Genomic DNA, 23,434 nt, shown 5'->3' with positions numbered 1-23,434 from the left:
AAGATGGAGGAAATGGAAAATAAGGAGTTTGGCTTGGCAATCTGGAAGCAGTCACCAGCCCAGTAGAACAGAGAGCAAACAGTGCTGTTTGTGCAGTATATCTACAGTGCATTAGAGTCAGTGAAATAGGCTGGAATCCACCTTGCTTTGAGATTTAAGGAGTAATACAATACTGAATGTGACTTTCCAAAAATATGTGGGAAGGAGCCGGTTCAAGTATTCATCCTGGACCTTACTATTTTCTTAAATCATTATGTTATAAAAACCAAACCCTCCATCCACAGAGGAACTTGCTTTGTGGGCACTGATGGTATTTCTATTTGTAGATTATTCTGTTTTGAAAAGAAAGAGGTATCCAGACTTTTCCAAGCAGACAGCAGTTCTGGGACATTCCTGGAAGCAAAGATCCTATTGTGAATCTAATATATAACAAGCTGTACACATCAGATTCTTTGCTATAGATAAATGTGTTTCTCTTTTTTTTCTCTTGGCAGTTCTAAATTTGCCACTTTCACTTTTGCCCCAAAATACGGTGCTGCAAAGCATTCCAGCAGATCATCTACTACTTTAAAGAAAAGATAAATGTTCAGCTTAGCAGAACTTCTTTACTTCTTGCATTGAGCAGGGGATTATTAATGCAAGTATCAGAAAAGAAGTCTGTTTATTTTACTGTGCTCACCTCTACAGAAGCAGACAGACTAGAAAAAAAACACTGAGGCCTAAATCTCTCTCCAGACAAGTCTGTTACACAGAGCTGTTCAGGACAACATCTGACATTTGGCTAGAAAAATTACATGCAGACACACATCCAACCATAACAACAGTTTAATGATCTTTTTTAATTATACAAAAGTCCCACCCCAATTAGTCAAACATTAACAACTGATCCACTTGATACAAAACCAATTCGTCCAGGCAAAACAGTAATGTCCCATTCATTTTTAATTAAAGATTATCATTGACAATCATAGTATGGATGGATTTGACTAATTATTATTCTAACTGGTGTTTTGTCCTGGGCAAATCTCTCCACACCTTGGCTACGCCACAGTGCACTTCCAGTACACACGTGTAAAGCTGTCTACAGGAGCCCTTTAGAAACAAACAGTAATGCTTGGTTTCAGCTGTCATGAGTTAAACAACATTAAAATCACATGTAAATCATCAAGGACATTCAAAATGTCAGATGTGAAGCCTGTGTGACAAGAGGTGATTCCAAATAACTTTGTCCCCAACCTACACACTACACAGAAGGTGCCTTGAAGGACCCAGAAAACAACGTGGAGGCACCAGGCCTTTCCACGAGTTCCTGCCATGCCCTTCCAGACCAGCACCTACCCTTCCCTTGCCCTGCTGAATCACCTTCTTAGGCAGCCAAGTGCATCAGCAACCCAGGCTGTCTTCACATCCTCTCTCAATCAGTCATCAGGCTCCACATCACTTAACTCTTCTGTAACATTCAGAACCAGACTTCCTTTACAGCAAACTGATACAAACAACATCTTTCTGACTACTGTCATGAACATGAAAATGCTGCAGAATGCACCTGGCTCAGAGACCATGTTCTGGGAGCCAGGTAACCTCAGTAGAGGAACAAATCTGGAGTCATAATCATTTGTTGCTTCCGCTGGAAAACCTTTTAGGAACATGGGCTTTGTAGTGCTTGGGAGGCAGAGCTGTGAGCCTGGTAGTTTGAACATTGATCATAAAGTAAGGCAGGGGACTAATCCCTTTCTAGCTGTTTTGACTGCTCAGTGATTAAGTGTTATTCTACCCTCATTAACTAACACTGAGAAATGAAAACAGTGCTGCCTGCTCTCAGCTCTTCTCCAGCCCATTTACTGTGTGTAATGTACAGATTGGTCTCTTCCTGTTTATTCTGGGGAAGAAGGAGGTTGGCCACGTTCATGAACCACCCCTGAATCCTCACTGTCAGCTTCGGTAGCTAAAATGAAGAATAGAAAAATGCCAGAGTTAAACTCAAACAAAGAACCCAAAACCCCAAACCCTGTTTCAGTTATTGTTACACCTGGAATCAATCACATTTCCACATTTGAAGCTGCACTGGAATAGAAGTATGAGGCAGACACTTCTGCCCACTTACCCACAGTGAACCTGTGCCATGCCTTTTTAACACTCTGTGAATTCTCAAAGGCCTTGACAGACTGATTCATAATCCCTTTTTCAAATTCAATTAGGGAATTTCATTTTATAAAGTATTTACTTGCCAATTTGCATGAAAAGCTCCCTCATCTCCTCACAGGCAAGTTGGGTTTTGGTTTTCTGTGGCCTGCTCTTTTAGAAAGCCAACCATTCGCAATCAGTCTACCATCAGATGCTTTACTGGCTGTTTTACTGGATATACCCTGTGTTTATTTTGTCAGATCTCTGTAACATGACCGGTCAATACTGCATGAAATTGTGTAACAACATGGTCTATACTTCACACCACCCCTGCCCTCATATTAACTCAAATCCTTCAGGAAGCAGCTTCTAGCCTAGGAACGTCATTTTCAGGTAAGCCTTCAGGTTTTTTTATTTTTTATTTGTCTTCATCTGAGATTTCCTTTCAGGCAGAGATCACAGACATTTCTCCTCACCAGCTGTCACCCTGCTAGGGCTTTCTGTATCCATTTTCCTGCAATAGTTTTCCAGAAAGCCCATTTCACCTCAGTTCTGGAGGTTTCTGGAGAAAGGATGTTCCCAAGTTTAACTGCAGGTTGGAGTCAGTTCCATTTTGGAAAAAAAAAAAGACATTATGCAATCCTAACACATCCTTATGCACTACACATTACAGCTTTTCTCTTTTTTCAAGCATCTTGAATTCCAGAAAGAATTATTCGTTTCACTCTTCCCTTTACATCTGCATCTTCTGCTGCCAGACTGTTTTGTATGACCTCATGCAGAATTATCCCCCCTCACTGGGTTACAATTGCAAATTCCTACATATCCTGGAGCACAAATGCTATGCAGTAGAATTAATTTCTACTTTCTCCATAGCACAAAGGAAACTGGACTGTTCTCTGAGCAACACAATCCATGATGCATTGTTTCCTATGGCACTGCGCCTGGGCTGTGATTTCCCTGGTGTGTGTTAAGGGCTGAGGTCATTAGATGGCATTTTGCTCCCTGGGGGAGGCTGCTCTCCTGGTGTTTCTTCTCTATCCAGTTGCCTGTTGTCATCAATTTTTGGCCAGTACAACTTCACTCTCCCAATGCAGGACTGGATTTCCTCTGTTTCCCTCACACAATACTGTAACTTCACTCCATGTCCCCCATGTTTGTGTGCTACTCCCAGTTCCTTCCTGTTCCCTCAGAGTCCAGCAGAAAAGCTACAGCTCCCTTCATGTTCTCTGCCACTGCAGCATCCCCCAGATTTTTGTCCCCTCCAAACCACAAAGCCCATTAATCCTCACACATACTTCCTGATTTGCAGGCTAGCCCTTGTTTTCCTCTCTTCCCCTCAAACTCAGCCCATATTATTTCACCTCCAGTGCACCAGTATCTCCTACACACTGCCTTTATCAGTATCTTAAAATAACATTTCTACAATATCTATACACCCCCACAGTGCCATATTCTCCATATTTCCATTGTCCACCACATCTCCTGCTTCCTTTTCTTTGGCTTTCCAGCCAGACAAGGAGCAGGGATGCCCCGAGTGTGTCCCCACTGCTGGGCTGACTGGCAGGCAGTTGCTTGTTGGCCCAGGGACACACACACTGGAACTGAGTGCATGGTGACAGCCAGCCCCACACCACAACATGGCTGCAAGCAAATGCTTTGGTGGGAGGCATCTGCTTCCCTTGCACACCAATATTGTGTAAGCATGTGATCACAACAGATATGTGTGGCTGAAAATAGCTAATGGGTTGAAGAGTTATGAGAGGACTGATATTAACAGAAAATGAGGTTGCACGAGCCTTATGTTGTTGAGGAATCAGGCCAGAAAAACCCCAACTTATATTTTGTCCCACATAACCACCATCAACATCTTTTCAGTTCAAATGAGATAATTATACTTCTCTTATTTCTCCTCCCTCGTGATTTTTCAGTGGGTGATTATTGTAATTTGTTTCATAAACAGCTTAATTTTTTTATTCTCATGTTCAGGAAGAGAAAGGAAGTTGTATTTATTTATCATCATTTTTAAAAACCTAAAATAAAAAATAAATTTAAAACTAAACTGGCAATTTGCACATCCAGTATTAGTGGTTAATTCTCTGAGCAGCTCTACCCTCTTGTGGTCACAGCTAAGCTGCAGCCAAATGAAAAACTTGCAAATATAATCACAAATATGTCCACATGTAGGCACAGTACATAACACAGACCTAAAATAGAGGGGCACAAAGACTTAATCTATGCCCGAAATTTAAAATCCTGGGGGAATTAAGAGATTTTGAAGATTCAATCCTTCTTTTCCAGCAATTAAAATCTAGGATTTTCAGATGAGCAAGAAATTTTGTATTAATTATGTGTTAGTCCGCATTATTTTTAACGATTTGTCTAAATTGAAATACAGCCAAATATTTTTTAAAGATATGCCCTGCAAACTAGCTACGTAGAAAAATATTTGCTTTTTGAGAACATCAACAGATCATTTTCTGGAATATCTCTGTGTCCTGGGGCCGTTGACATCTGCCTGAGATTGAGGTGCCTGTCAGTTGGAAAACCCAAGCATGTCAGGCTGGCTTTCCCTAGGTCAGCCTTTCCCAGAGCTGTACAATCTGTCCCAGGATTCAGGACTTCAGGCCTGGCTTCATCACAGAGGTCAAAACTAGCTAGGATCAGGGTCTCTTGGGTTTCCATCTCTGTGGTTAGATACTGAAACCATGTTAACAGCGAATCTCTCAGGGCTTATCTCATACTTCCTTACCATGTACTTCCTTGGTTGGTTCAGCCAGGATGTTCAGTGAAACTGGAGCTGGAATGTAATGAATCCCTGTCAGAAAACTTGGTGGGATGAACTGACGCAGAGGAGTGTAGTATCCTTGATGGAAATCTCCAGCTCCATCTGGAACCTGTGGAAACACGTGAAGCAGATCACCTTCCATCTAAAGACTCTCTCCAGGATATATCTGCACGATCAGACCATTTCTGGGTTTTTGTCCATATGCTGCCATGTCAGTGCACATACTGCCATGTGGGAAGTCTGTGCAGAGGGTAACATGCTTCAACTGAGGAGCAAGAACTTCTCAGACCATGTCACAGCAAAACTGACCTATTAAGTCCTTGTGACCTGTTCTGGGATCTCATTGGACTAGTTGGTTTGAACCAGGAGCAGCCATCCTCTTTCTCAGTAACCCCTAAAACATGCCAGGGAATTTCTATACAAGCATAATAAATCTATTACTTATCATCTTGAGGCAGATCACTCTACCTTAACATCAACTAATGAATTGTACTGAAAGGAGGTCAGATTATTAACATCAACATTTGCTGATGTTTTCTTCAGTGTAATGTATCAAAATGCCGTGAAGTAACTGATAAGCAGCGTGACTCTTCATGGTTACTTCAACAGAGAGAAGGCAGCTAAAATAAAGCAGTATTAGGATGGGTAATTAAAAGCGTGCTACTCACCGATACAGTGGTTGCATTCCCTGGCACACAGTTACCAGGAATGTGTCGGAATCCTCTCTGAAGGGATATCCCTGGAGGTGATGGTGCTTCCCCACTGCTTGACTCATTGATGGCAAATCCCAGGGAAAATGGGTGGTAAGGATATACCCCAGAACACCCAGGGTACACTTTTGGGATTTCTCTCTCGAGGTATTCTGGATTGACAGTGTATTCTGGAGGAAAAGCAGGGTGAGCTAGGAAACAATGAGAAAAGAACAAATAAAAATATCCATGTAATTTTATGCAGTTATGTAGAAGTAGCTGCAGGAGCAAATTCCACTCTCAGACAGGAAAATCTGGTCCTTTGGTTTCATGTTTAGCTCCCCGTGATTTTGTGATTTTTTTCAGGAACTAAGGAAAGGTACAGCAGACAACACTGTAATGCAGTTATTCTGCATTCTTTTCTGCCTTGTGCACTGTAAAGTTTGTCCTTAGTAAAGCAGTGTCTGCAGAATCTTATTCCTTCAAGCAAACAACCTGCCTTAACTTTTGACTCTAGTGGCACTTAAAACAAAATTCCACAGAAATAGCAGAGTTCTAACTTCGAGTTCTAATAATGGAGTCCTATCTGTCACTTCTTAAGTTAATTTACAGCACGCTCAGTTTTAGGGTCATACACAGGCAACTTCAGAAGCAGAAATCGGTTCACTTTTTATCTTGCATCTTGAATCTTATATGGCCTCTCCGAAGTCTTAAGAAAAGACGTAGAGTGGCTATTTGAATGTAAATGGGGTCTTCCTTGTCTGCCGGTTCTCCGATTGGTACAGAAGGCAAAGAATTTCCTTTGAAAGTAGGTTTACTTCTGGAGTACTATAATTTGTGCCTAATCTTTTTTCTGAAGTTGGTCAGCAGGTTAAAAATGTTAAGGGAAGGACTGACAGACATCTGTATAGCTACTGTCATCTATAAACAATTTTATTCCAAAACAAAGCTAAAAATGGGAAGTTATTGACAGTAATCTGTGGGGACTATAGATGTCCAAAACAAGTCCTTCCCCATGGCTTCTCAGGACAACATTTTGTCTTGCAGGCTCTGCCAACTCTCCAGAAACTCAGATTCATGACTACTGCAATCAGGAAGGATTTCTGTAACATTATTATAGCAACAGAATGGAGTTACCATAATACATAGTAATAAACTAGACAAGTCACATGAAAGACTATTAAAGGAAGCAATTTAAGAGATGACAGACCATACAACTGCTCCACCTGCAAAGTCTATGCCCTTCTCTTAAATCCCAAATGCACTTTTACATCAAGTCATTCCAGCCAAATTTAGTTTTTGCTACAGGTATGAATTAAAGCCAAAGGTCTTTTTTTTTACACTGCTACCATAAAATGCTTTAGACAGCTACAGCAGTACCTTCCCCATTTACCTGCTATCGCTGAGTTTTTTAGCATTTTTGTTGTTGCAGTCTTGTGCCTGTGAGTTTATAACAGTGCGGCAGCACTCAGAGAAACATGTGGAGCACACCCAGTTTGGTTGCACTCCCAGACTGATTTCCCTCTCAGTGAAAAGCCACTCGCTTAAGCTTCGAGCTCGCAAGCGGCGCCGAGGCCGAGCACGTTGTTCCCGCCCCGCGCTGCGGAGCTGCCCAGGGACGTGATGATCCAACGCGCCAGGCCGGTGCCCGCTGGGAAAAGAAAGCGGGACAGACAAGAGGAGCGGCTCTCCGGGCAGCCGGAGCCTGAGGAATCAGCGAAGTGCACAAGTGGCAGCGTTTGACAGGGGAAAGAGGAGAGCACAGGAAGATCTGGGAAGAGGCTTTACGGACAGGTCCTTACCGTCGTCCCTGAAGGGAGGTGGCGGCGGCCCCCAGCATGCCGTGCCCTTGCCGCCGCTGTCGGGCTGGGCGCCCTTCTTCCTCTCGTGGCTGCAGTGCTCGGGGGCACCGTCCTCCCGGCCTGCCGCCCCAGGGCCTTCGCCCGACGGAACGGGCTCTGCGCCTGCCCTGGCTGGCGGCTCGGTCTCCTGCTGCCTCAGGGCTTTCTGGGCTGCCATGATCTTCTGCCGCTCGGTGATGAGCGAGCACTTCTCGCACAGGCACAGCTTCCAGCGGCAGTGCCCGGCGTGGCCTTTGACGGGCACCACGAAGCCGTGGTTGCGGCAGCGGGAGCACTTGGGTGCTCGCAGTGCCTTCGCCGTGGCCTCAGCCGCCTCCATGGCACCGCAGCACCCGGGCGGATCCCCGGCCCGGCTCCCCCCTGTCCTCCGGGCTGTTATATGGTGCCTGGGCCGGCGAGCGGGAAAGCCCACGGCAGCGGGTGGGGAACGCCCTCGCCCCGCTGCCTCCCTGCCCTGCGCCAGGCACGGCTCCCCCGGGCACCCCCTGCGGCTCTTTGGTGCGGGCGGGAGCCGAACCCCAGCCACGGGGGGCTGAGCCTGCAGGAGCTGCGGGGGGGACGGGCGCCACGGGCGGGTACATTGCCCAGTGCTGGTGCTCGAAGGGATCGGGGCTCGGATGGGCCCGGTGTGCACGGACAGGAATGCATGCGCTGTCTCTTACTGTAGTACCCTAAAAGATAGCTTTCCCTTTTGGCACTTTAACATCTGCACCCACTTTCATACCCCTCATGCATTCGCTTTTAATATGCACAGAACTTCAGTCCCGTTTTGTTTCCAATTTGCAGCATGCTTCTCTTGATCAAGAGGAGTGACTGCCTCAGCAGAAAAAGAACACTCTTTTTTATTCATCATTCTGTTTTTCAAAAGAAGGTACTGAGACGAAGAGTGGAAAGCATATGTCATTTCAAAGACCTGTCTCCTTTTCTCAAAATTCCTTATTCTCTGGAAACAAAGATAGGCTAACAATTAGAAATACAGGACTGCTCCAGTTCTAGTACTGCTTTGAAAGTACTTGTTATTTGTTACTGCTGGTAGCTGCAAACCCATAGTTTACACAGTAGCCCATTTCAGGAGAGAACTCCCCACTTTGCAATGTAAGGCACAATGCTGCTGAATTTTCTCACCTGTACAATAGTTGTTTTAAAATCTTAAGTTGGCAGTATCTTCTTCTATGTTAAAGAGAACACCATAAAAATTAATCACCAACTAGTGAAGCTTTCTACTAAGTTTCAAGAGAACCAGGTAACATCTATCTGCTTGCTCTGAAACAATTCTAACTGCAATGGAGTTAGTTTCGCAGAGACCCTTCCAGTGCAGCAAATACTCCTGCAAAACCTGGGTGCACCCCTCAACACGCGGGGCGTGAGGCTCCAGCAGAGCAGGCCCGTTAGGGATTTGGCAACAGTGTTGTTTGGCAACAGTCTTGTTTGCAGTGAGCAGCCAGCCCCTGCGTCCACCAAAGCTCAGCCGAGATTTCAGGCTTCTCACTTTGCAAAAGACCCAGTAGGACTTTGCACCTAAGTCCTGCAGGTTTCCAGTAGGATTTGCCTGCCGGGGAGATGTTTTGTTAGTGCAATACTGGCATTGGAGCCCGGACTTGCTCTTGAAAGCAACTCAGACCCAAATCCTCAAATGGACTCAATCCCTCGACCACTCGGCGCCAATCCCAGGCTGCAGATTTCTCCATTCCAGTCAGGGATCCTGTGCCCACTCTCAGGGGAGTGCCAGCAGCTCCTTGTACCCACTTGGAGCCAGTTTTCCCGAGATGGCTTACAAAGCTTGGTGTGGAGAGCCAGCTTCATGTGCATGGGCATGTGTATGTTACCATTTCTTCCCAGTTCAGTAAGGCACTTGCTTGATGTGCCTTCAATAGAAGCTGTTCTTCAGTGCAGTCTTGAAGTGCTGATTGCCTGTGCCAAGGCCTTGATCTTCCCATACTCATTCTAAACATTGACTGTGTATTAAAATATAGACAGATAAAATATTCCTAATTTTATGCTCCATATTTTTACTGTATGCTGGGGATGTGCTAATTTAGCTGTAGAAGGAAGGAGGATGGATGACACATTCAAAAAAACTGTAATTATATCTTTTCATAGATACCCAATCTGTGTTCATTTGGATACTTGGAGCAGAGGGGGAGAAAGGTAGGTTACATGTATTTTCCCCAGTAATTTTCTATTCTGAGTCATATAATACTATTCTTCAAGACATTTACTCAAATACACAGAAATTTATCTCTTCTCTTTCAAAAGTGGTGTACCAGCCATAGACTGTACCAGTTTCTCCACTAATTAAAGTGTATCTTTCAATGTGGATTTTTCTTTTGAACAACTTTCACCTAAACATTCAGGATTTATTGTACTCTCCATATAGTTTATTTCAAACATAACTAGACTTGCTTTTTGTAGAAAAGTGAACATTTTACTTTGCTTGTGAGGTAAATCCTTATTTCTGCAGGCAGTTCAAATAATTCTGTTGCTGCAATCCTGTTATGTGTTTGTATATACATTTGAGTTAACCTAATCAAGCACTGTAAGCAAGACCATAACAGAGAGAAGATAGAACAATTTCAAAATACATTTTTGGAATGAGGTGTAGACTTCTATGTGGATGCAGCTTCATGTCTATTACAATTTTCCTCTTTGTTCATATTTGAAAGAAAATGAGGGACAATAAAGACTCTTTTCTTTAAAACTTAGTTTTCTCTAGCATTTTATGTAGCATATGGTGGGAGTGGAACATAAAGTGTGTAAAGAGTTGTGTATTAAAGTAGAATTTATAAGAATTATTATCTTGCCAAAATGAAAGGAAGGCAACCTGCTGACTTCATGTTACTGAAATCAATAGCAATAATATCTCTACTCCTTTCCAACTTCTGAATCATATAAAGTGTGTGGTTTTGGTATGCAGTTTGCTTTGTACATGAAACAGTGAGGAAAAACAATGGCTTAGCTAAAAGGGAACAAATCAAAAGACTACCATAAAAGTGAATAGCAGAAAATTGGTGTTTGAGGTTTTTTCCTCTTTCTCAGACTTTCCAGCTAATATTCATACAGTAAATGGGGTTTTTTGGGGAAGAAAATTGTTCTGACAATTCACAGAGCAACAGCAACTTAATCAAGAAATTTGTTCAGTCTGAGATCTCCATTAATAAATATTTCCACACTTGGTTCGAAATACATTTTCTTACACATAAAAATCAAGAGTATCTTTCAAATTTTTAAGACATCACATATGAAGATAAAATCCTCTATTCAAAAATTATCTTTTTATCTTTGTAGTTTGGAAGTGTCCATTATGTACTTTCTTGAGTCATTACATAAAAATTGATATAGCAGTGGTATTATAAACTCTTCTCCATTATAACTGTGTAGAACTGTGTTTACAGGTCAGTCAGGGCAGAATCAACATGTGGAGATTTACCTGCAGAGACAGAACTGCCCAAGAAGGACTCCCACCTTCACCTGTCCCAGAATATCATTTTAAGAAGTAACATATTTAGCGTCCTCATATTTAGAAGCTCCTGATAAAAAATATGAAAGCATTTCAAACATCCTCTGGCTGACCTGCAGTACCAAATCCCCCTCTCGCTGCTGAGCTCACTGCAGCACGCATCCATCAGTGCTGCCACAGAACTGCAGGGCTCAGCTCTCTGCTGACAAGCTCACGAGGTTGTCTGATCCTGCCCAAAGCAAGCCTACATGACAATGAATAAACTTCAAGCCACTTCTGTACACTGTATTTTCCACTTTTCTAATCAGTGTGAAATTGTACTGTAGTAAACATCTTCTTTTTAATGTGAGGAAAAGTGCAGTATAGAAACAGTGCAATATGATTATACTTTATCTACCTTAACATTTGAAATGGATGAAATGTGTTTGGGTTACACCTTTTTTAAACCTGGTCACAGTTAAGTCATTTAAGTTGAAATAAACAGATTTAGCTTTTCAATTCTCTTTCAGCATCAATTTCTTCATTTTAAAATGTCTTCTGTAATGCAAGCAGGAATCCCACTGAGGTGGGGTTTTTTGTTGTTGTTGTATTTAAAACAGTTTTAACCAGAGCACAATTAGATGTTGACTTTCATCTGCTGTATCAAAAAGGTGAAACTCTATGCTGTGATCAGAGAAAATTGGATGGAGTTTATACATATTTTAAAGTCTTAAAAGTGTATCAAAGTTATATAAGCACTTCTGGTTTCTTTAACAAACACAATTAAAATAAATCTTGAGTACTTAAAATTCAGTATCTTTTTAATATATAACAGTTCTTAAATATTAACAGCAGAGACTTTATTAGTAACACTGCTGTTTGTTTGTAACAAGATCTTTATTTAAGAGAAAAGAAATAGTGATTAAACTGGAAACTCTGTGATCTGGTTATTTCATGAGTTCCAGAAGGGTAGGGTGGGGTGGACCTGGAGAGAAATCAACCCCAGCAAGGAAACCAAACACGTAGCAGTTCTTATTCTGCATCAATACACCTCTCATATAAGCGGGAAATAAAATGCATCAAGGGGAAAAGGGTGAGACAGACATAAATACACATACACGGATGCTTTCTCCAAATAAGTGATAGAGTGTTTAAAGATCCCTATCTAGAAAAAAATAGATCCATGGCAAAAAACTCCAGTGGGAGATGTTGAGTCAGGTTGCAATAAATAAGGATCACTGTATCATCAAAGTCTGATTGTTTGCTTGTATTTCCATGTCTAAGACAATAATTAACCCTTCCAAAGAAATCTTTTGTTTCTTTAGAAGGTCACCTTTGTTGGCATTAATGGAAAAAAGAGAAAACCCAAGGAATAGTCCACTCTGGTAGTGTTATGGCAGCTGCAGGCGTGCCTTTGTTACAGCACCATTTTACATCAGTAAGCTCCCAAATTTAGTGAGTTTTATCCTGGATACCACTAGGCTTGTCAATCAGTCTTCTGCCTAGAGAAATAAACACATTTCTAATCCAGAGTCCTCATTCTCCTTCCCCTCAGCTATAGTTCTTGTCATATTTTCTTAGATACAAAGAACAGAAAATCACATTTGAATTCTCCCAAACAGCAAAAAAAGGATTTCATGCAGAAACAGTCACGCTCTCCACAGTAAGTAGGTGGCCCGTTTAGAGTCATCTTTGCTTAGCACCTATTTTGTGCTGAAATTGTCATATTCCCTTGTCAGCAAGCCTAAAGCAATGCTAATAGATGGAAAAGGCAGGAGACAGCTGAAAGACCACTACAAACATCAAGTGTACTTGCTGTGGGCAGGATTCCATTTGTGATTGTCAACACTGGTACATATCCCACATTTTCTAAATGCATTTCTCCACTTCACATCTGAATTAGATTTCATAATATCTGAAGTAACTTAAACAATGCAAAATAAATAATGCCATCTGTTTGCCATAATTTCTTCCTCTTCAGCCTGGACCCTTTGCAGATACTTCAGTGAAGCCAATAAAAATGAAATAGTGACCAAATAGTGGTTACTTACCAGCATAGAATGAGAGACTATCATCAAAATGTTTACCTTGGAGACAGAACAGACAAGACTAGTGATGATTAATCTCTGGCATGCATGCTAAAATTGATTTCTGGTATTCACACCAGTAGAACATCATCTGGTCTTTGGGGATGATTCTGGAAATTGATAGACTCCCAGTGAGGCAATAAAGCTTCTTGCTGGCTCCTTAACCCTGTGTGTCAGAGAGAAATTGTGGTTTGTAGCGGGGAAGAGAATACAAGCACCAGCAGTGATGAGTTTGCATTAGCTCTTTCCATCCAGGTGTGCTGAAGGAGGCTGTTTAAGAAGCATTCCTTCTCTTTGTTATTTCCATACATTTTTTCTATGGACAATGACAACATAATCTTTCCAATTTAGTAGAACCTTCTAGATAATATATACAGTATATGTACATATATTTGAGGTATATATTCTCAGGAGAGGACTTCCACAAATATGAACATAAAAAGAAAGTTGAAAGGATGCCTGCCTGTCTCCAGACTGAGGGAGTAAAGCTCTCCTGCCCTGACAGACTTACGTCCTTGCTGTGTTAAGACAACTTGCACTTCTCTCTTTCCAACATGAAATGTGTTGGTGAGCTACCTCAGCTGGCTCCTGGAACTTCAAAGTCCACTAACACAATGTAGAAACTAAACAGTAGAATAGAAAATAAAATCAATGCATTGATAGAGCATCATCATCTTTTCTACATCCTTGATGCAGCAAATTAAAAAAGAAATCCACTTATTCAACAGGGGACAGCAAATCACCTGTGGCAGCAGAGATTATGGACAAAGAAGACATGAAAGTAGCAGACAGCTGACCAGCAGCTGTGACAGATACAATGATAAACATGCACTGGTGTGAAGCCATAGTAAAGTATTTTCATTGCAGAAACAAGAGGGAAAGCAAAGAGGCGCATTTTCTTGGCATTTCATACATTGTGATCATGAAATCAGACTTTCATCACAACAAATGTAAGTATTTGGAAGATTAGTTATTATGAAGGATAGAAATAACAGAATCACTCAATAGGTTGTTAGCAGTATTTCCTTTATATCTAAACCAAAACTGATTCTAAGTCAGGAAAGTTTAGTTTGATCAACTCCAGAAAACAAATAGAAAAAGACACCAAATCATCTCTTCAATTTCCCTGGAGCTGTGGGACCCAACTGTCACAAAAGGTTGCCTGTAGCTGCAGGGTCGTGCTGTTGGAAGGATTGACCTCCACAGCAGTGGCTGCTGCAGGCAGTCCCTTGTTTAGCTCTTTCCTGGGCAGCAGCCTGTTCCCCTGGGCGACTGCTCCACTCCCAGCCCTGGCCCTTCCAGAGCCCTGTGCTTAGGGCAGCCATGGCAGCCCTCAATGCACCCTGGCTGCCCAGAGCAGCGGGAGGGGGGGAAAGGGCAGCCGAGGGCCCCACAGCAGAGCACGTGGCCTTCACCCATCCCGAGCACTGCTGTGAGGAACCTCTCGGACTTCTGCTTCCCCAGCCTCTCCTGTGCATGTGAAATAACAGGAAATACAGGGTCAGCAGTGGTGTGAAGTCGTGGTACCTGATGGTTGATGATGAGCAATGATCCCTCTTAAGGATTTCTAGTTTTGGCTGAAAAGCAGTTGTCTCTTTCTACATGTGTATTGTCATCTTTAAAACGACAGCGCCATCAAACACACACGTTTTTATTTAAAATGAAATACTGGAGGGTTGAAGTCTTATCAAAATCACATATTTAAGCTGAGGACAGGAGCTGCATTTCTGGCAGGTGGAGTGGTACACCTGCTTTGACATTCCAGTGCAATAACTGCAGGACAGGGAGTGGATTTCATGCCCAGTGCCCCATCCCTTGGGTGCACTGAGCTCTGCCTCAGCCATCCTCAGCCTCTACCACCAGAAATGTCCTTATTCCTGAAGGAGAGTTTGCTTTCAAAGCAGATTGAGCCCACAAATTTCACACTGTAATCAGTTTGCACACAACAGGACTGTTGTCTTAAGGTTTATTAGGATTCCAGTCCCTTAACATATGATGCCTGTTTTCCTTGGATAACGAATCTGAAAATGTTGACCTGGAACACACTGTTTTTCATTATTATAGTAAACTTCCTCACATATTTAATATAAGATTTATCTTTCAGTATTTAAAGGAATGAAAGCACTAATATGGCTACACATAATAAAGTGAATTCGTATAGCCACATAATGATGAATGTTCCTGACTAAAGTGTGTTTCTACAAAGTTTATTGAAATCTCATATTTACAGTATTTGTATTTTATTTTAGCATTCTTTACCTTATAACTCATACAAAACCAAACAAGTTTGGTATTTTTGAGCACACTGCATTCTTAAGGTTGAAGTGTTAATGATAGTGACTCTTTTTTGCAGAAATGTTCACAGAATATTTACTGGGCAGGCATCCATAGATTTCCTGCTCTTTAATAGAAAACCTATACATGTCTGTACTGTACAAATCTGTACTGCATTTTAAGTTATTAACCAGAGGTAGAAGAGTAGATGTAATATATGCACCAATTAGACATAATATCTATCTTTTACAAAAATCACAAGTTAAAAAAAAATTTCTTTAATAAAAGAATAAGACAACATCATAACTAAAATAAAATATTTGTGTCTATTCTTGATTCAGAGAAGTCTGAGTCAGTACACAGACCTTAATCTTCACTTTTCCCAAGTGTTATTTTTTAAGTGTTACCCTTCTAAAAACAAATTGTTAAAAAGCAAAATAAAAACATCATTATCTGCAGGAAATCTTATCTAAATGAGTTTCCCTTAGTGTAAAAATTAGAGGTGACAAGGAATATTTGTGTTGGTAGTAAATAAAGTGTGATGTGGATCTCTTAGGGTGATTACACAGGGCAAATAATTAGGCAGCCATCCTTGCAAAATTACGTATTTTAGTGTTGATTTGTTGGCCACGTTATCATGACATTGATCTATCCAGCAGTCTTGTGATTCAAAATGGTGAACTGGTGAATATTACAGATTTTTAATACCTTGATAACAAGTCTGAGGAAAGAAGATGAACTGTCTTCATTATCTCAGCAAGACAAGCTTTCCCATTTTACACCACTCTTTCACCTGTCCTAGCACTCAGACATGGAGAATAAAAATAAATATTTGACATGAAATTTCAGGAATGTCTCATGCAGTTGTATTAATATTTTCATATCTCTATTAGCAATACCAAACCTAGAAAATTTTAGGATTGTGTTCAGCTTTGCCACAGATGTCTTCACAGCAGTGACTTAAAGGGAGTCTGTTCAGCTAATGGATCTCTTCTGTGTTAGGTTTCCATGTGCTGAGCTCTTGCTGTTGGTTTTTCATATATACATTATATGCTGTTAAATTTCATTCCATTTCTATTATTCCAGTTGTCACAGTATCTATTTCTTTCCTGTTTGAGCCTTTAATCCTCTTCTATGTTAGTAATATCTCTCAGTGTTTGCTCTCAGCAGAATTTCATTAGCATACTCTTTTCGTGTCAGTCATTACTGCAAATATTAAATAAGGCAGATTCCAGTATTGATCCTTTAAGAATTACAATAATATCTTCCCTTGAGACAACAATTCCTCTTCTAGCACAACCAAGGGGTTTTCCTGCTTTAGCATTTTATTCACAACTTTCTTTTCAGAAGCCTGATAAATCTTATCTGCATCACTTTCTACTGATTAAAGCAGTGGTTTTAATCAACAGAGGTACATTCACTCAGCCTGCTTCACCTTTGGTAAACTTAGCTTGCATTTTGTCCTATTTTCCCTTTTTTTTTCAGCTTACATGGATGTTTTTCTTAAAGAAAAAAACTTCTAGATTCTTGAATATTGTTGAGGTCACTCTAATGTTTTCAGGTTATCCTTTTTTCCTCTTTCTGAAATCCTGGTTTGCTTTTCAGCAGTGCTCTACTACCAGTCAGCAGCTTTATTAAAAATTCTTGCTGCTGGACATGCAATTTCATGTGCCAGTTCTTTCAGAACCCAGGGGCAGAGATTATCCTGTCCTTCCAATTTCAGTGCTTTAAGCTCTTTTTTTTTTACCTCACACATGATAATTTCCATTTCGATATCCACATTCCATTTACATGTTACTTTTTTTTTTTTTTTTTGGTGGCTAGTTTTATCTTTAATTGCAAAGTCCCTGACAAACCAATTCTTATTAGGATTTATTTTCATAATAAAGGTCCTTTGATAAATCACATTTCTATGTTTGTATATTTTGCCAAAATAAATTAAAACCTCATATTTTTAGGGTTTGTGGGCTTTTTTAGAACCAATTTTATATATAAAATTTACTGTGAAAAGAAACAGTTACACATCCATGCATGTAATATTTCTGTGGCAATGTCACTACTATCAGACCATGCCCTGTTTAGAATACAAATACATTTGAAAATAACCTGATTTGTGAAGTGCAAATGGCAGAACTGAACAGCAAACACTGCAATGAAATGACTTGCAGGATTAGGGATTTGTTATCAGAGTATTTAATTCAGGAGCCTGCACTGCATCCTCTAAGATCCACAGGACAGAGTAAGGTTTTTTGGGAATAACAGAACTTCACACATGTATGAAGTTTGCATACTCTATACTTAATAACAAGGAAATAAGGAAAAATTGCATGACTATGTACCTGGCAGAAATGACACATAGGTTTCAAAGTTATTAATTTTCTCAGTTTGAGCTCTGGGCAATTGTAGATGAAAAATGATGAAGCAAAGTGTCTCCCTTTTACACTGGTTTCCATGATAACAGTGGGGTTTACAGGGAGAAAAGCGTGAGAACAAAATGATGAAGAACAGAATATGTGGTGAAGGAAGACAGAATAGAAATGGAGTACATGAGGAATAATTTAGAAAGAAAAAGTGCATCTGGGAAAAAAAATGAAAGAGAAGGCAGAAAAAACACTGGAGGCTATTTACAGAATTTACAGACTGAAGTGAAAATGAGAGATCTTGTGCTTAGGGTTTTCAGCCTGATTTAGATCAGTACTACAGTAGACGATTAATAAAAAAATAAAATTTATGTGGGGACCTGCAGGAAGAGGCAATTTATATTTTTAATTTCTTTATGCTCATAAGAAGACTTCCAGAATATAGGAATATATTGTTAATTAAATACATAAAAATAAGTTTAAAAAGGAAACAATAGACTTGTTGCTTAGAAAGAGCTCCCCTCTCTAGCTGGCAATCAGCAGTGGAATACTGTGTAACAGTTCTGGTGCTGTGGATATGCAGTTTAGGCAGTGCTAAACCAGAAGAAAGGAGAAACGGGTTGATATCCATCTCTTTTCAGTAAAGACTATTGAAAACAAAAATGATTAAAGACAAAATCAGACCTTATGTATAATCATTTTAGACAATTATTAATCATAATGCAGAAGAGTCAGCTCTGACTTTTCAGTAGGATAAAAAAAAAAAGCTCTACTAAATTTAATGAAATTGCATTAAATTGATATCTGTACTGTCAAGAGAAACAAACAAACAAAAAACTCATGAAAGAATCATACTAGTGTGCATTTCCAGCAGGGCAGAATCTGGCTCACAGATGTTCACGTGCAGGCAGATGGTGTTTGTATGTAACACATGTACAGACAGATAGTCAGGCATAAATAGTGACTGCTAAAAGCATTATTTCCTAGAAGACTCAAAAAGAGAGTTTCACTATACACTCAGTTATTTTTTTTCTAAACTTTGGTGCTCCACTAAATCTTTTCATGTACCAGAGTGACTTGACTGCAAAGACAAGGAACATTCCCAACGGTGGCATTTTCCGAAAGAAAAAAAGTTTCTGTGTAAACCTGGAAGTGGGGCACAGATTATGTGGAAATTTTACTCAAAATACTGTGAAGGAAACCACAAGGGCAGTTGACTCCTCAAATTCAGCCCCTCAAACTCACCAGGGGAAAGCAGAGCTCCTGCTGTTCATGTTGCAGCTTTGCAGCCCGGGTGCCCTCACTATTGACTGTTCCTTCTGTCTGCACAATGAAAGCCTGGATTAAACAAATGCAGGAGTTCCATTTAAAGAGCGCGGCCCTGCAGCAGCGGAAAGCTCTGCCTCGGCCTCCCTCACGGTGCCGCTTCCCGCCCTGCAGCGCAGCCGCCATTTTGCCGTGCCGATGGAGGTGTGGGGGCAGAGCACTCTCCCCTCACAGCCTTCAGCAGAGCCTCTCTGGCTCTAGGGGCTGGTGTGCACCTCAGGGCAAGGCAAGGGACATTTTTATGGCAGTTGGCTTGCTCCTAGGCATGTTGGGGTTGCTCGGGTGTCTCTGCACATCTGCCGGCCCAGGTGCCTCAGCAGGACACTCCATGCACCTCAGCGGAGGGGCTGAGGTGGGGAAAAGGAACATGGTAACTGTCATTGTAGTACTAAGATGGCGCAAAGAACGACACGGATTCAGGATCAGGTTCAAAGGCCGAAAAATGACTATATTTAATTATATAATTCAGCTTATATAGCTTTGTTCACAAGGGTGGCATAAAACCATTGGATGCTTGACCATGCGCCTCCCAGAGGGATTGGCTGAACGGCATAACATCCATTTCCAAAATCTTTTTCCCAGTGTGGATAACAAAGACACAAACAGCCTGCACCTGTGAGATAGTTCACAGAAACTCAAACTGTTTTCCCAGCTGGTTAGCATGAGAAAGGAGACTTTCACAGGTGGCTGTAAAAATAGGAAAATCTCTCTGCCACCTCTCTTAACATCTACAGGTAACCTCAGAGGGAAATGGAGCCTGGTGCTGCGGCAGCTGAGTGTGGCACCCCTGGAAGGGAAAAACACCCAGGAAGAGAGGAAGAAATAGAAAAAGAGACACAAAATATGGAGTAGCTAAAATGGGCATTGCAGTCCTTCCACAAAGGAAGCATGAACCCATCCTTCATGGAGGTGCTGCCCCAGAGGAAGCACAACATGGCCACCCAGGCAAGAGAAGCACTGTCACCAGCCTGGCAGATGATGCAGGGCAGCAGTGTCCAGGAGGAGCAGGCTCAGCCCTTAGGGGAAGAAGCTGCCTAGGAAAAGGTAAGTTTTTTTAACTGAGGTGTTTCTTTCTTCTGGCTCTTCTGGCATTGCATGGTGTAGCCACCATCATGGCGCCTACTGTTTTTGTAGTACCTGGGGTTGAGGCAGCAGTACACGGCTGTTGTGGCTCATTTGACCACAACTCAGGGGCAAAAATGAGAGGGTGAGAGGAAAGCAGGCTAAACCTGGGAGGTTACATTCTCTCAAAAAATAAGTCTCCTGAAGCCCTCTGCTCCTCAGCCTTTCCTTGGGCCAGCAGGCTTCTTCAGCCTCCTTAGCACTTGGCAGAGTTGTTCTGTGCTGTGGTTACAAACTCTTTTGAGGATGAAAGGGCAGGGGCAGGAGGGCAGCAAGGGCTACCAGCCCCTGGCAGGACTAGCCCTGCTTGGAAGCCTGGCACCAACAGCTTCATCCACGGCATTGCCAGGTCTTGTTTGCCAGCCAGGACCCTTCCTCTTGGGAGCTGATGTGCTTTTGCTTGCGGTCTCTGAAAGCTTGTGACAAAATTTCTCTGTATTGCGGGTGAATCTAGATAAAGAATCCATGGAATGGGTTGCGGGGGGTGGGGGTGGGTGCTTGTGCTTTCTCAACAAAGTGCTGTTTCTAGAAATTCAAACTAAACTAGACAGTTCTGTCAAGAAAATGTTATAAGCTCCTGCTAGATCTTATTTCTTTATGCCAGGCATTTATGCTTTGTTTCTGTCACAGTGGCAGGTTGAATTTTCATAGGGATAAAAGTATTCTTGGCAAGGAATAATTAGCAGAATATTATGGATTGAGGTGGGTGTTCCCTGTGCAAGGACAGAGCCAAAGCAAAACTTGTGAGGAGAGAGAAAAGACTGCAGTGACAACTTCGTCCTATTACTGGTTGTGTTCTCAGTGACCTGTAAAATCAACAGAGCTTTTAGTGTTTACAGTGCATCAGGCATAATAATAAAAAAAAAAAAGTACATGTACAATACATTTGGAAAGAATTGAGTTGAAAGCACTGCTTCAGGAAGCACAGCCATGTTCAAAAGAAGCTGCTGTTCTGTGCATGTGGGGTCTGTGTACACGGCCCTGGATTTCAGAGTACAGTGCTTGTGCCCCAGGGGCCCTTGTTTTACTGGGTTCTTGCGACAGCTGAAAATCGTCTCATTAATGTCATTATTGATAGCAAAGGAAACGTACTTAAATTGCTTTTCAGAGAGGATAAAACACATAATTAAACATATTTCAGAATTCTTTTTAATTATATGGAGTCTATTTTTATCTTTTACTTGAGCTCCTGAATGTCTTTGTCTATCTAAACAGACAATACATTTGTAATTAATAGCCAGTAAAGACCTCAGGACAGAAATAGAATCCTACAAAAAGATTTCTGTTTTGCTTTATTATATGAACAAATCTCCAAAGAAGACTTTTAATGTCCTAGTTTTTCTCTTTGAATATTCTTATTTCTCTGAGTAGAATCCAGCTTGGACAGAGGTTAGTGTACTTGATGCCTGGCTGGGTTATTTTGCTGTCAGGTGTAACTGCACCTGCATGTAGCATTCTTTCTCTTTGTTGGAAAAATTGTGTATTTTTGACCCCACACATCCCCTTTCCTCTCTGTTGCCAGCAGCCTGTGTGCAGTGTTAGCACAGCCATCACTTTTCCAGAGATTTTCCTGCAGTGAATTCCTCCTAAAATTCAGAGTTGAGCAGGGCACCCCAGGCTATGGAGCAAAGTGTTGCTGCTGTCCGTCTCTTCATTGTTACTGCAGCGATAAATATTCCTTTTGGGGACCGATCTTAACACTGGGAGCTGTGTTCAAGATGGCAAAAGACTGAGTTCGTTTGGGCACTTTGTTTATAGGGCTGCAAGCAAATGAATTAATTAGAATTTCTCTAATGAATGCAAGATGCCACGTCAGGGAGGTACAAGTCACATCTCATCCATCCTGTCTCTAGAATGGGGAGACAATAAGATAAATGTATTTCCAAATCTCAGTATGCAGCCACTGCTCTGTCTTGATACAGTTAATTTCAAAGAAAGTGTTTGTTCTTTCTGCCTTGTTTCCAATATTTGGAATTTCAGATGTAGTCTATTTCCAAATGCCCTGTTATTGTTCATACAGGTTTAATTTTCCTTAGTCTTTCTCTAATGATCTGATATAACTTATTTGATAAAACAATTTAGTTCATTTTAAAGAGAACTCACATTAAACCTGTTTTGATTGCTTTTCATGCTGAATCCCAAAGATGAAGTCTTGAGTGATTTCTGTTTTCTAAAACAGAGTTCTGAATATCTTTTAAGAAAATGATAATGGACCAAAGAACAATGACTTTAATACATCTCATTTAGTCCTACTGCAGTGAAGGTGGAGCTGTCTGACTAAAACCTTATGCAAAGATACTTTGCTTTCTACAGAGAGATCTATTTGTCTTCATTTTCTAAAGAAGCTTCAAAGTGTGTGACAGATATTAATTCACTCCTAATGTGCTCAGTCTGGGCAGCGCTTTCCTCAAACTTGGGGGGCAGGGGGAGTGTGGGGAACGAGTGGGTGTGCTATGCCTTCGTCCCAGCCCCTGGGACCAAAACACATCAACACTGTCTGAATTAGCGTCCTGTGTTCCCTGAAAAGCCCGGGAAGTGGCTGCACAGGTCTGACTATGGCATCGGGCACGTGCAGTTGGGGGACAGAGAGGGCAGAGACCGATGCCTGTCAAACCACACGTGGGTTGGCTGCAGCAGTGCAGTAGGATACACCCACAGCCCTACTGTATGTACAGCAGCTCTCAGGGGGGTTGATTTGTCGCTCCTTACAGTGGGATTTACCAGGTTTGAACCAGAGCTCGGGTCTGAAGGCTGTGGGATGGTGCCTAATAACGTCGTGCCGCCTTCGGATCAGTAGATGGAGCTCCAAGATAAATCGTTCCAGCCCTGAAGCATTGCAATCAATTAAACATAACAGCTGTTAAGAGACCGCAGTAATTACAAGGCTAAATGATATCCTTAAATAATCACTTGGGATTTATACATCTTATTCCTTAAATCTTATCATACATACATAGAGGTTTGTTAGAGAGAGAAATAAAATTAATTCTGTGCCTCCCTGCCAGATCTCTCTAGTGTCTTTCCAAGTGTTTAGAAGACTGAATGATAGCCAAAGTCACACATGTACTCTTGGCTACAGTGCTTTTTCTTCAGCTGCCTACAGAAATCCAGTTTATAGAAACCTGCTTATGATAATGTGCTTTATTTTTATCCCTCTTAAATTCACTGCATTTCTCTCATATAATAGGAGTACCGACTTCTGTGGTTTTCCCACTTTACCATATTGGCCCTTGGTCTCCCAAATTATAGCCTATATTTAGTGCTATAATAATTGTTAAAAAATCTGACCCTCTACTTCAGGGTACTTTTCATTATTATTTAAATTGTCTCTGACCTCCAGCATTCACATATATGCTAATTGTTCCC

General features: G+C 41.4%; 1 protein-coding gene across 1 annotated transcript; it reads right to left on the bottom strand.

Annotated features, from left to right (window-relative positions):
* Positions 1 to 864: 864 nt before the first annotated feature.
* DMRTB1 (DMRT like family B with proline rich C-terminal 1) lies at positions 865 to 7,860 on the bottom strand. The gene is made up of 4 exons (XM_069022853.1): positions 7,404 to 7,860; positions 5,581 to 5,813; positions 4,877 to 5,021; positions 865 to 1,945 (listed from the first exon to the last, which is right to left on the bottom strand). The coding sequence occupies exons 1-4, from the start codon at positions 7,780 to 7,782 to the stop codon at positions 1,875 to 1,877; spliced, it is 828 nt and encodes a 275-aa protein (XP_068878954.1). The 5' UTR covers positions 7,783 to 7,860; the 3' UTR covers positions 865 to 1,874.
* Positions 7,861 to 23,434: the final 15,574 nt, after the last annotated feature.

This window comes from Aphelocoma coerulescens, chromosome 8 (assembly GCF_041296385.1).
Source record: "Aphelocoma coerulescens isolate FSJ_1873_10779 chromosome 8, UR_Acoe_1.0, whole genome shotgun sequence".
In the NCBI taxonomy this organism is placed as follows: Eukaryota; Metazoa; Chordata; class Aves; order Passeriformes; family Corvidae; genus Aphelocoma; species Aphelocoma coerulescens.
This window is presented reverse-complemented; position numbering and strand designations above follow the sequence as displayed.